The sequence below is a fragment of the Merops nubicus genome, unplaced genomic scaffold, assembly GCF_000691845.1.
Source record: "Merops nubicus isolate BGI_N331 unplaced genomic scaffold, ASM69184v1 scaffold22571, whole genome shotgun sequence".
NCBI lineage: Eukaryota > Metazoa > Chordata > Aves > Coraciiformes > Meropidae > Merops > Merops nubicus.
Window position 1 is genome coordinate 1 of NW_008586543.1, and position 13,961 is coordinate 13,961.

Sequence of the window (13,961 nt, forward strand, 5' to 3'; positions counted from 1 at the left end):
GACCTTTAAAGATCATCTAGTTCAACCTCCCTGCTGTGGGTTGGGACATCTTTAACTAGATCAGGTTGGTCAAAGCCCCATCCAACCTGGCTTTGAATACTTCCAGGGATGGGGCATCCACAACGTCTCCAGGCAGCCTGTTCCAGCATCACACCACCCTTACAGTAAAGGACTTCTGTCTCACATCTAAATGTATCTAAATAGAATCTAAATCTATCTGTCTATACAAAACCAAGGTTGCTGCCCTGTCAGAGCTGGATTGTAATGGCATTTGGGGTACCCATCAATCCCAAACAAATCACTTTGGAGAATGCATTAGTCCAAAGTTAGGCCTCCAGGAGTTTTGTGAGCCAAGCAGGAAGGCACATAGTGATTTTAGGCACATAAAGAGTGGGTCAGTGCCAGAAATTGGTCAGTTTACATCAGCTTCTGAGATGTGGGTGGAACTGAGAGACCCAAGTCTCAGCTTGGGAAGGTATTAGAAGAATTGAATTTACCACTAGGTAAATAACCCAAAAATGAAAGCAGGAACACATGCCTTACTTTTAAATACTAAACAACAGAGGCTCAGCTAGATCATCAACGTGTATCACCCCACCAGTACCTGTGGTTTGTAACACTGGCAATATGCACGACTATCATTTTCAATTTAAGAGGTGGGAGCAACAGAGGCTCAGCTAGATCATCAATGTGTATCACCCCACCAGTACCCGTGGTTTGTAACACTGGCAATATGCACAACTATCATTTTCAATTTAAGAGGTGGGAACACAAGTCTGTCTCAATGTCACATGGATATGGATGGAGGGAAAAGCAACACTCAAACAGGCCCAAATGAATTTAAAAGCTAGTAGAAAGACACAGCAATACTAATGGAGGAGTCTGTTAGTATGACAGACAAGTCACCAGTCTCTTGTGAGAGCAAGCATAGCCACAGCCCACAGCGGTCCCACTGCATCTGATCCTAGGTCTTGCCCTCCAGCTTCCAGACTTACAGGGGACCAGCCTCAGCTGTCCTCAAGAACTCCTTTTGCTCCATGATTCACCACAAAACCAGGGATGACAACAAAGAGCTCTGAGAGATGGTGATTTAATTGTGGTATAACAATGTCAGGCACCAGCTGACGGCTGCGAGTTCTTAGCTACCTGGAAGGCAGTTTAGCCTCCCCTACTCCATAAATAAGAGGAGTCAAGGCAAAATGCACCACTTGTGCAGGCTAAGAACAAACATATCACCAGCTACTGAAGCACAGCTACTGTAGTGGCGTCGTTATCTACATCCAAGACCAGAATAATAAGCTTTCAAAGGCAGAGCCTGAAAAGAAAGCCTACAATTGTGAAATACTCTCTCAACAAATTACCAAGAGGTATTGCTTGCATGTAGTACCTCTATCTTTATACAGGGTTTTTACATTGTTTGCAAAGGTAATGACAGTGGAGTAGTCTTTTTTTTTTTTTTCTGTAGGTACATAAATGCATAGCTGATCAATGCAAAAAAAAAAAAAATACATAAAACAATAGGACTGTTATATATTCTTCTCTGAATTATTTTGGTTTCTTTTTTTTATCAATCCTGCCATTGATAACTCCATTTTGCAGAGAAAGTGCAAAATCTATGAACAGATTCATTTCTAGCAGTGCAGAAATTCATTTGTCTTAGAGCCAATGTTGAAACTGCTGTTGCCTTGATTCCACTGAACCTATATTTGTTCAGCTCCCTTCTTTGGAATGTTCCACTGGCTTTATGGTCGGTTTACAAAGAGGAGTTGTTCAGGAGTCAGCTGGAGCAAGGCCAGTTCCAAATATCACACCAACATGGTTGGTTTCAAACCAAATGACAGTTAATTTGTTTGTTTGCATTTGAATTCTCCAATGACAGATATAGATCCTCTTGGACTATGTCTGTTTTAATAAAATTACTTTTCCAGCCAACTTCGGCAACTGACCAAGGGTACCCTGAAGTCTTCTACAGTCCTTCTGTGAAATTTAAGAGTCTTCCAGTAGTTGATATTCAAAATCCTGGACACTCGTGTTGCCACTGGGATGCCCAGCAAGTCATACAAAGCATGCTAGAGTTGTGTTTTTACACTGCGTTTATGTTTAAGTCCAGACTTACATAAAATTACTATTCTTGCAGATAGTGTTTGGCCATATCCACCTATTTTATAACTTTGCTCTTAAATGGGGCCCTTATCCACTTGATGTAATGGCAAGTTATTCTTGCTCTGAACCAGAGGTCAGATCAGATACTTGTTGAGGTCCCTTCCAACCCAACTTTACTTATGATGAATGGTGCAGAGGTTCTGCCAACAGTTGATGCCATTATTGCCCATCTGAAGGGAAACCAGTTGGTGCGTTCATGCCTGTCCCACTTAGTGTGGAGGACTGACAAGAACATATGGTTTAGATTGCACTAGTTCTTCTGACACCAGTTCTGTTCCCTTCTGGCCCCCCACCATCCTCCTAGTGCTGGTACACAATGGAGTTGCGTGCCCCAGAACCTTGTCTTGCCAGTCCCCCCATTTCATGAGGAAATGCAGATTATAACAGATTTATTTTTTTTTTAATAGAGTGAAGTATTTAAATGTGTGGTAATAGGCAAGAGAACTGTAATTTTAAATACAGTAAGTGCTGTAACAAGAAGGATCAAACTAGCTCAGAATGTCATGGAAACAGGCAGAAAGGAATGAAGAAGGATTATACTTTCAGGGAGTTTGTGAGTTGAAAGGATGTTTCTCAAACAGATTAAAAGGATTTAACACATTAAAGAGAAGTACTTCAATAAATATATTCATGGGGAAAAAAACCACAACATTAAATCACTACTTGAGCATGTTTTCTCATGTGGATTTAAGGTAAAGCTTTCATAGCAGTCACAGGTACATGATCCACCATTACTCGCACAGACCTGCTCACATTCAGGAGTTGCTGGTGCATATACCTCAGTTCCTACAGAATGCATTATGGAGAAAAAATATCAAAAAATAACATTTTGTAATGCTTCCCAATGGCAATGGTTTTCCATGCTGGGAGCCCAGCCTACATGAATCTTACCAGGAACTACTGAGATGTGTAAGAGATCTTGCCTGGGAGCAGCAAGATCAACTAACTGCCATACTGGGCTCTCTCTGAGTCCTTACTTTGCACAGTCTGTGCTCACTCAGCCCACTGCTGCCTAACCCCACCAGCTGTGAAGTGCCAGGTCACCTCCAAAGGCATGCCAGGAGAAATTTCCAGCATATGACAACTTTACAGTAAGGAGCCTGGGAAGGAAAAAAAAAACATGTCTAAAATGATTACACTTCTTCTGTAACATGAAGTTAGTGAGAAGCTAAAGAAACAAACGGCAAAATGAAATTCAGCCTGGGGGATGGAGAACACCACCTAGAGCTGCCTCCTGAAGGGTGGTACGCAGGGTGTGACTGTGGCACTAACCCAAACTCTGCTCTCTTCAGTTATTTCTCAGTTCTGGGTTTCCTCAATGTTGTGGAATTTTTTTAAGTAGAGAGAAGACCTTAGTTATGAGAAAGAAAGACAAACGGCAAGCGGCTACCAGTGGTGTTGCATATGGAGTGCTTGGTACCCGTAAATATTGCTCAGAGTGGGGAGGGCTGAGTGACACAGAGCTGCCTCACAACCCCTGAATGGCTGTGCTTCTCAAACATCCACATGCAGGAACCTGCTAGTGGGAGCTATTTCAGTGCATCTGCTTAGCTGGGGCGGGTGTGGGGGGCAGGGGACAGCATTCTGCTCTTACTGGAGCACGTCCTCATGTCTGGGTTGAGGGTGTAGCCCTGGTAGCAGTCGCAGGTGTAGCCCAGATCACCCCTCACGCAGACCTGCTCGCAGTCGTGCCTTCCAGGGGCACATGCCTCGAGAGCTGAGGAAGGCATTTTAGAAGAGAATATTAATCAGGACCCAAACTTCATTTGCAAACCTCTCTTCCTTTTCATTCAAAGCAGGACATTCCTATTCCGTGTCAGCATGGTATTAGCTGTGGTAAGGCACACAGAGCGTGCTTTTATTTGGCTATCATTTTTTTGGAACACTGGCAACACTTTTTTGCAGTTGTAACAGATTGCAAAAGGAACTGAAGTTGCAGTGACCCAGTTACAAAATAATTATCCAAAGGAATTTCAGAGAACAAATATCTGGATTTTAAGAGAGTGTTTGGCATTATTTCAGCTCTAATTGAGTTGGTTAAGGCACTGTTTTATGGACTGAAAAGACCATAAACAGAAGAGTAGACACGGCTGTGAAAAAAAAAAAGAGACGTGGCACCCACTGCCAGTTACAAAGTGGGCACTTGATGTGTGAGGCTGATGTTTTCTGCCAAATTTAACACGTCAGCTCTGAAAAGCCAAGCTGAGAAGGAGTTCCTATATTTGGATATCTTCACAGTAAGGAGGTTCAGTAAGGCACAAGCAGAGATGGAAGAAAGGGAGGAGAAGGGAAGGGAAAGGGGAGAAGGGGGAAAAGGAAGGAGGAGAAGGAGGGACAAGGGGAAGGGGGAGGAGGAGCCTGGGGAGGAGGAGGAGGAGGAGCAGAAGCAGACACTCTCTTGGATCTAGACTATTTTTATTATATCACAAAGACCTTGATGGAGAGAAATCATTAGCAGCCTATTGCAAAATGAGATTTGAAAGAGAAAAAAAGCAAGCACGCTAGTTAAATAAACTGAAATTTGACTGTGCAGGGGGAGATTCAATGATGTGAAAGGAGGTTCAGGACTGGACTCCCAAAGGGGATGCCTAACTGAATTCCCATTCCCTCACAGATGTTTAGTCTATGTAATGCCAGGTGAGAGTTAATCTTAGGAACTATATTCACAAAATAAGCTCCTTAACCAGGCAGGAAGAAATACTGAGGCCTTCTGGCTTTGCTTCTTTGAGATACAAGATATGTGACTTAATTGGACAGATTTGCCTAGGAGTCTCCTGGGACTGGAAGCCTACATCCAGCATTTTGCCACACAGCACGTAATAAGAAAAGGGATTATGACGGAAGTGGAAAAAGGGATTTAGGGTAAATAAATCATCACTGAGACATCCAAAGAAATGAAGAGCAAAGTTCAAATCCTAATCAAGTGGAAATAATACAAAGATATATTAATTTGTAGGTGCTATATAATTATATGTACATCCTTAAGTACCAGCTACATCTATGCTCCTGTTCTCCACAAGAGACCAGCACTGGGAAGAACATTTCCCCCTGTCATCTACAGCTCTAAGGCTGGAGTATTTTTCAAGGTCCAAACACATCTACCAGAAAGTGATCACACTTGCAATGATACAGACGAATCTCCCTCTCAGCACAGTCCTTGCTCTTCTTCATCTCATTCCCTTGTGCTGCTTTGTGAAGAGTTTTCTGGCACAGGTACTGCACATCACATATTCCCACCAGATACATTATCCTTCTCCTCTCTCAGGTAGATGTGGCAATTTTTGTTCCATAGGTGTGAAAATACCATGAAGTCCTCCAGGAAATGCCAAATTATATTTAAATTATACCAGCTAGAAGCTTCACACAACTATAGAAGAGTTATGGGTCTCAAGTTATTACTGGAAACATGAAGAAATAAAGTTGCATTGTGTTTGCATGGGTTATACAGAAACTTTTGGATAGTTTATCAGAAAAATACATAAATTAACCTGATTTTTAAAAGCTGCTTGCTTTCAGATGAACACAATATTTCCTTAATCAGCTCCTACCTGAGCAAGTCTTCTTATCTGGATTCAGGGTGTATCCTTCATAGCAGTCACAGCTGTAGGATCCATCATTACTCAGACACACTTGTGCACAGTTGTGCCTTCCAGGTGCACACATGTCCATGGCTGTGGTGAAACAGGTTTTAGAAGAGAAACCTATTAACCCCTCCCAGGCACTCAAGTGTTTTGAATACTGCAACATTTGTAAGTACAATTTAATTATGATTCAAATTAGGATTCAGCCAGTGCCCTACTACATTATTACATTGTGCTGCAGACAACTGAATTCAGTTACTAATTATTTAATGGGGGAGGCGGACAGTGGGACTGCAAGACATACCACATCTCACACAATTTGGATTTTCATCAACAATTCTATCAGGCCTGAATACCCCCAGTAAGGATGAAGCTAAAACACCAGACTGAGATGAGCAATAACCTGCAATGTGTCAAGGCAGAAATTGTTTCTTGCAATATTAGCAGTAACTATGGTGAATCCAAATTTAACTTCATACTTTTGTGCATGAGCTGATGGCGAGCACAAAAAGCCAGGCATGATATGTAGAAATGCTATTAAAATGGCAAAGAGACCTAAAGCCTAGTGAGAAAACAAACAAACAAACAAGCAGGAGCACTAGAAGATTGTGTTCTCTCTTCAGAAATAAGAAGAGTGAAAACTTCATTGAGAAGAATGCCTGTGTGCTCTCAAAGGGAGGGATGCAATTACCAGCTACAAAATAGCTAACCTAAGGCTGCTCAAAACTTCTGCATTTAAATAAACAACTCCAGAGAAAGTATTTTTTGAAAAAAAAAAAAAAAGTTCATAGAATAGGCTGATTTTTCAGGGTGCCAATTCAAGGAGTAGGAAAGGAAGACTGAGGTTGCTATACAGCAGAGCCCTGCACAGCTTTGGAAGCAGATGCAGCAACCTGTAAAAAAGCCTGAGCTTCAACAAGAGATATGGAGAGGATATGGGAAAATCAGCAGGTTTTAAGTTCTCTATGGACTAGTGGCACTCATTCTCCAGTGGAGGCACAGCGCTGGTGAGCATCTCCAAAAAAATAAGTTTGTCCTCTCCCAGGGACTAAGTGATGTTTATGAAGTACTGTGAAGACCATTAAATGGTAGGTAAGTGCCAAATTGCATTTTTGTAATAGAATCATAGAGCCATTTAGGTTGGAAAAGACTTTTAAGATCACTGACTCCAACCACAAACCTAACACTGCCAAGTACCCCGTTAAACCATGCCCCAAACTGCCACATTTAAAGAAAACACATTTTAAGAAAAATGCAGTTTTATTCTTACTGGAATTGGGAAGAAAGTGTACAGGTGAATTCTCATTTTTAAAGAGTTGATGTCTGTAAGCAATTTTTCAATTAGAAACAATGAAGGTAAGTCACAGAAAAAAATGTCCATGAGTTTTATCTATTAAAGTAGCCTTTAATTCATACCAGAACAAGTCTTCTTATCTGGATTCAGGGTGTAGCCTTCATAGCAGTCACAGACATAGGATCCGTTGTTACTTACACAGATCTGGTCACACTCATGCCTCCCGGGGGCACACATGTCCACAGCTGCAGGAAGCACATTAGAGAAACAATTTGTTGTTAATAAAAAGTAATTTAGGAAGGAGTGCACATTCATGTTTTCAAATATATTTGGATTTGGAATCAGCTCACCGATGGCAATAGTAACTGAAAGAATTAGAAAAAGCAGTAGGAGAAAATCTCTATCATCTAGTATTTACATATGAACTTTGTTTTGGCATCTGGCCCTAATGAATGGATCTGTAGGCATAATAAAAAGGATGATGATGGAATCAAACTACTCACCATTACTTGCAGCAGACTTTTATTTATTATTTATTACTTATCACTTATTCTTTATTTTTACATTTCCCATTATTGAAGAAGATAAAGATGTTCACAGTTTCAAGATAAATACACCAATATCTTCTCAAATCCAATTATGCTGTTACAAAGTGATTTTTTTTTTTCCCATCTGAACACATCTAGCAGAGGAGTAATACCTGAGCAGGTTTTCTTATCTGGATTCAGAGAGTAGCCTTCATAGCAATCACAAAGGTAGGATCTGCTGTTACTCACCCAGACCTGCTCACAGTCACGGGTCCCAAGTGCACACACATTCACAGCTACAAAAGGCATTTACAGAAAAGGTATTTCAGTGCCAAAGAAACAGTCGTCAATAATTTATGCTTACAAAAGTACATCTTGCCCTGTTTGCTGGCTTCATAGTAGCAAATGTCAGTGCTGTGTCAGTGCCAGAAAAAGTTACAAGCATCTTTTGCACTATGCTGTAGCAGCAGGAAGAGGTCACAAATGACACTGGAACAACTGCACTGAAGTAAGTCACCACCTGAGGTGGCAGAAAGACAAAGAGAACTGAAAAGGCTGCAACAGGGAGAGGTTTTAACCATTTGATAACGTTACACCAGAAATGAGAAACAGGCAATGAAAAGGACCCTCTGGCTTTTTGTACCCAGCCCCTTTCTATTACAGACAACCAGTTGAAATAATCCAAAAATGTATCCGTCACTGTCTGGCAGTTTACCTACAGGCATACAGCTGACATACAGACCTGCAGGCACTAGGATAATGCATTGTCTGCTCAGGGATGAAAAGAGTGTCTGCTTAATGATGGTCCAGATGCATCAGCCAGCAAAGAAACCCACCAGAACAAGATGGGTGCGGGAGGGCTGCAGCCACCTCAACCCTTCAGATTCAAAAAGTCGAGATCAAAAGAGGAGATATGGAGGAAAGTTCCTACAGTAAGGTAGCTTCACAGGCACGTGAACCTCCTAATTGAAGGACAGTCCAGAAAGAATGTCCAAACATCAGAAGACTGAGAAGCTGAAACTGCAAACTTCAAAATGAGATTCAGCTTTCAGGGACCAGCTAATTCCTCAGCCAACAGCAAGGTGATGTCCTCAGAAAACAGCAGTGACACAAAAAGCAGCACGATGGATGGCAGCTGAGACAAGAGTGTTGTAGCTCTGGGCTGTCTCTGCAGTGCACTGTGTGTGCTGACAGTCATCTCCTTCACACATCAGCTAACTACCAAACTAATTAACTTCTGAACAGTGCTTCTCAAGTGTGTTTAGCTTTGGATCTGGTGCTTTGCTGGCCACCTCAAGAAGCCCCCATTCTTTAAGGCCAGGCTGGATGAGGCTCTGGGCAGCCTGATCTAGTGGGAGGGGTCCCTGCTCATGGCAGAGGGGTTGGAACTGGGTGATCCTTGTGGTCCCTTCCAACCCTGACAGATTCTGATCTGTTTTAGCAGAGGACTTTAGAGCCCTAATGGCTCAATGGTTGGACTTGATGATCTTGGAGGTCCCTTCCAACCTAAATGATTCTATGATTCTATTATTTCTCTCCAGACTGTAAAGGAAACCTACATACTCACTGAAACTTCATTAGATTACTCAGTTTAGATGAGGGGGAAAAGAGAGGGGAAGAGGAAAGGGGGAAGGAAAAAGAAGTGGAGGGAAAAAGCGGGAAGAGAAAAAAAAGGGGGAAAGGAAGGAAGAAAGGAGGAAACAAAAGGGAAAGGGAGAAAAATGGGAAGACAAGTCTGCTATTACTTGAGATTTTACTTAGATGAGTAGTTAAAATGTGAGTATGGACTACAGGTAAATTCAAACTCCAAAGCAATAGTGATGAGATCAGAAATAAGAAGCAAGAGTGCTTGAATCTTGTTGTGTATTTCTGAATGCAAGACAACATCTCCCATTTTCTAAAACATGAAAGATTAAGATGTCCCCTAATAAGGCTGATAGGAAGCGTGTCTTATGTTTCCATTGGTTAAAAATAAATCTGAAACCAAGACAGAGTCTTTTCATTCTGCTACACTGGTGGGAATATGAGAATTCATTTCCATGGCTAATGATCAAAATCTGTGGGTTATATTTTCAAGCATAACTGAGAAGTTTACACTCAAACGGTCAGATTTTTGTGGTAGGAAAGTCAAGCACCCACTGTCTTGGACACCAGTTCAAGGCTAGGAGTTTCCATCTCCAGGATAGTCTTACATTGAATGATGCTCTCAGTGCATCAAGAACTTGATTGTGGCCAACTGTTTTGCCCCTGAACGTTAGTTTTTCTGTTTTCAGTTCACACCACAAACAAATTTATTTGCCTTGGGCAAAGCAAAGAAAATCCTAATTGTCACTGGTGAGTGTAGCTTTCTGACCAAAAAGCAGGCTGGAGCTGGAAAAGACCCAGTTTACCCACACTGTCTTACAAGATGCTCTTAGATTAATTTGCTTTGTAGGAATCTTTTTTAAAAACTGTTCCCTTAATCCTGTTCTTGTTCATGAAGCCCACAGATTCTGACCAACTGTACGCAGGCAACAGAGTAACCCTGGAAGTGTGTATGTGTAAGCCCTCTTTGGTTTATCCTCCAGCTTAGTGGGGGCATCATTTCTATGCTCTGGCACAATAAACAGTAAGTTTACCCTTAAGAACAAGGGATTTTTCTTTGGTGCTATGAAAGGACTTGCTTTGGCAAGAACGTAGATGGAAAATTAGTGCTATGTTCACAGCACACATACCTGTCCAGCTAGGCAGGTCCCTACACCCACTTCCATCTACCAGGACCAGGATCTGGTCACATCAGCAACACAACACGATGTCAAGCCAAACCTCAAGGAATTTCCTATGTTAACTATTGGGCAAAGTGTCCTGTCTGCAGATGGTCTTACATGTTTATTTCATACCAAGAAAAAGAGGCCTATTCACTCTGAACAGATTCAAAAGGTATGGTGGTAATTTTTAGTAGGACTCTGAAATAACTGAGTAACACATTCCCAAACAAGTTCTCAAGGCAATAGCTGTTATTTTAGTTCTCTTAAAATGTTCTTCACACCTGATTTTACCCATTACTTGCTGAAGCCTTATTTTACAATTAATTTCCATAGAAATGCACTAGAAAAATCTACTTCATACAGGTGTTTTAATTGTCATAAAGTCATTGTTTGATTTTTGTGAGTAGGGCAGTGTCATACCTATCTGTAGGCATATACATAGGCATGTATAAATACTTCAGATACAATGACTTTTTTTTTTTTTCTCTGCAAATAACAGTAACAACCCACACTGGCCTACCATCCCTAGTGGAGTTCTAGCCCAAACCAAATATACATCCAGCATCTTTCCAAGACCAGCACTGAAAGAGCGACGCTAATTCAACCCACCCCACAGTTCCCTGTCTAAATCAAGTAGCAGAGAAGCAGAGAAAGGTGTGAGAGGCACGCTGAAGAAGCCCAGCAATGCCTGCAGAGCAGAAGCCTAGCCTGAGGTGACCTGCCTGGGCACTGCATCCAGTTTCTCAAGGCAGGTGGTTCACCTGCCACACTGGTTTTCCTACTCTGAATCTGTAAGGAGCCCTTCAGCATCACTCTCTCACCCTCCTTGCTTCCCAGCCAGATGGGAAAAGAAACGAGCAAGCTGCACAGCTCTCAGTAAGTCAGTAAATACAGTAATACAGTAGCCCAATCCCAGCCAGACTGCTGTGCTTTCTCTTGTGCTAAGTCAGATCTACTGCACAAGGAGGTCCGCTGAGGTCAGGTCTGTTACTTGGATGGTAAGGTCACTATCCAAAATGAAAGGCAATTATTTGGCCTCCACTGAAGAAAAAGGTTGGCTTGTTTGCCCAGTGGATGGCAAAGAAAATATTTAAATGTGATACATAACACTTCTGAAAAACTTCTTTCTTAGGGTGTGGAACCGTGGTAGGAGCCACAAGGAGCCAAATTACAGTACCCTCTTAGACTGACCACCTTACCACAGAAAGTCTCTCTGAATTTGGATGTCAGCTTTTCGATCACACCATAGGTCTCCACATAGAAGACGTGTTCATCCAGTGGTTCACTGGCCATGATCCTCAGGGACTGCATGTCTGCCCGGTCCACCCCAACTGCATAGATCTCAACGCCAGCTGTACGGGCACTTGCTGCCACATCTTGAACCTGGTCTTGTGGCCGTCCATCTGTCACAACAATGACCACCTTGGGGATGTTGAAGGTGGCCGGCCGGGTGCCCATTTCCTCAGTGAAGACTTCATCCATGGCAGTTTGGATGGCGAGGCCAGTCATTGTGCCAGCAGACAAGGGCTCAATGTGAGATACAGCCTCCTTCATAGAGGCTTTATCAAAGTAGGTCCGGAGGGGAAACTCTACCTTGACAGTGCTAGCATAATTCATGACTGCCACGCGGGTTGTTCTTTCACCAACATCCAGAGTATCAATCATTTCTGACAAAAAGATTTTCACTTTCTCAAACTCTTCAGGTCGGACACTACGGGAGCTGTCTATGATGAACACGAGGTCTAGGGGCCGGTTCTTGCAGGCAGCATCTGTCAGGGAGGAAGGAAGACACTTCAGTCATCTCCTCTGCAGGACTGGAGCTCTCACCCTAGGGCAGTGAGAGCTGTCAGGCACACTACTCCTACCACACACAGGCTGGCACTCTTGATTCTTTAGGAAGAGGATTTAAATTATAGTGAGCGACATGTCAAAAATGCTTAAATATTAATTTTGACAAGTAAATAATTGAAATTAAGGATTAACAGATAGGTCCACTTTTGAGCCCACAAAATGTCTAACTAGCCTTCAAACTAAGGTTTGTGTGTAGCAGCCAACACAGAAATCTAGCAATGATATATAAATGTACTTACTTTTTATAAGATAAAGCCTGAGTTGCATTTTTATAGCCTACAGAAATAAAATGGTAAAATAACTGGCTAGGTTACATAGTGAGCAGATCCTAACAATATTTTTCAGGACAGGAACAGTATAGATTAGGAATATTTCTTGTCTGCAATTTGCAATCCAAAGTACACAACAAGAACAAATACAGGCCAACAGGAAAAAGATGCAAATGATGCTATGATAAAGGCTTCTCTACTTTAGAAGTTGTTACTCTTTTAAGACTTCTAGAGCAGAGAAAAAAAAGGAATTACTTACGAAGTAATTTTACATCTAAGAATCAATATTTATGAACATATCTAGCTTCCAAAATTCTTCAATGACATATAAATCCAGACAGAAACAGGAAAGCCATAGCTCAGATCAGAGGCAAGCATCACCTCTAGGAAGACAAAAAATAATGCAGGCAGCGACAGGAGACAACCTAAGCCCCAGTACCCTGCCCTGACCCTGGTGATACCATCTACTTAGTTTATACCATCAAGATACGGATTTCTGCAGCTGGTTTATGAAAAAACAGACAACCCAAAAGCAGAGTGTTTCTATAAAAGAGACATTCTAGCTCAACAGTGCCTTAAAGAGCAAAATACGAGGTGTTCGGTTTGAGTATGTCCCTGGAGAGCTCCTCTTGGGAACCTCACACACCTCTCCTGGCTACTAGCAAGTTCACCTGTATTACTCAAGTCCAGTTGAAATAAAAAAAAAATAAAATTAAAGTATGTTAAAAGTAGAAGTAACAACACTTTTTTTTTTTTTCTCACGTATTAAAAAACTATTTTTTTCCTCTTGTGCAAGTGAAAAGGGAAGGGAAAAGCACAGATAGAACTCAATTCCATCAGGAATTACAGCCGCAGAGTTGATTTTTGCCTTTGGACAGAGTCACGCTGGATGAATCTAGGATCCTGTCCAGGTGTATGATGTATAATTCTACAGGCATCCTATAATGCAGTTTTTGCAGAAGGATTTACAAAAATGGCTTAGTGCCCTTTGGGAAGCTGAGAAAACATGAAGAAATGTTTGCGCGTGCATGCATAGCTTAAGACATGGAAGAAGAAAAAGAGACACAATGCTTGCTCTAAAAAAACCCAAAACCAACCAAACCAAAGTACTAAATCCAAGATTTGTAGGCAGAAAGGCAGAAGAGCTCCCTTTGCTGGATTAAGAAAAAACCCCACTTTTCAGCAGCCTGATCCTTCTGTGAGTTCAAAGTAGAGATGTTTTGACGTGACCACAGGCAGGCAAGAGTTATGCAGGTTTTAGAGATTAGTGAGCCCACCTTTTCATTAAAAAACTAAAAAAGTAGTTGGTTGGTGGTTCTTCTGCCTAGAAGCGAGTGGTCCATGGCGTGCTGCAGCTACAGCAGGGTGTCCCTGGAACATCGCTTCCCCGTGACTGTTCGCACAACTAAGCGCGTAAGGAAACGGCCTCAGGGCAGCTGCGGCGAGCAGAGGAGAAAGGGAAAGAAAGGAGAAAGGGAGGAAGGGAAGCCCGAGGCAGCGCCCGGCGGAGCACGGTACCTGGCGGGGCC

At 42.1% G+C, this 13,961-nt stretch overlaps 1 protein-coding gene across 1 annotated transcript; it reads right to left on the minus strand.

Moving 5' to 3' along the window:
* Nucleotides 1-3,757: 3,757 nt before the first annotated feature.
* Nucleotides 3,758-12,081, minus strand: MATN3 (matrilin 3; the record flags this gene model as incomplete). Its single annotated transcript, XM_008948695.1, has 5 exons — nt 3,758-3,880; nt 5,712-5,834; nt 7,161-7,283; nt 7,739-7,861; nt 11,512-12,081. Coding segments are annotated over 5 exons (1,062 nt in total), but the record flags the coding sequence as incomplete, so codon positions are not given.
* Between the last annotated feature and the right edge of the window lie 1,880 nt (nt 12,082-13,961).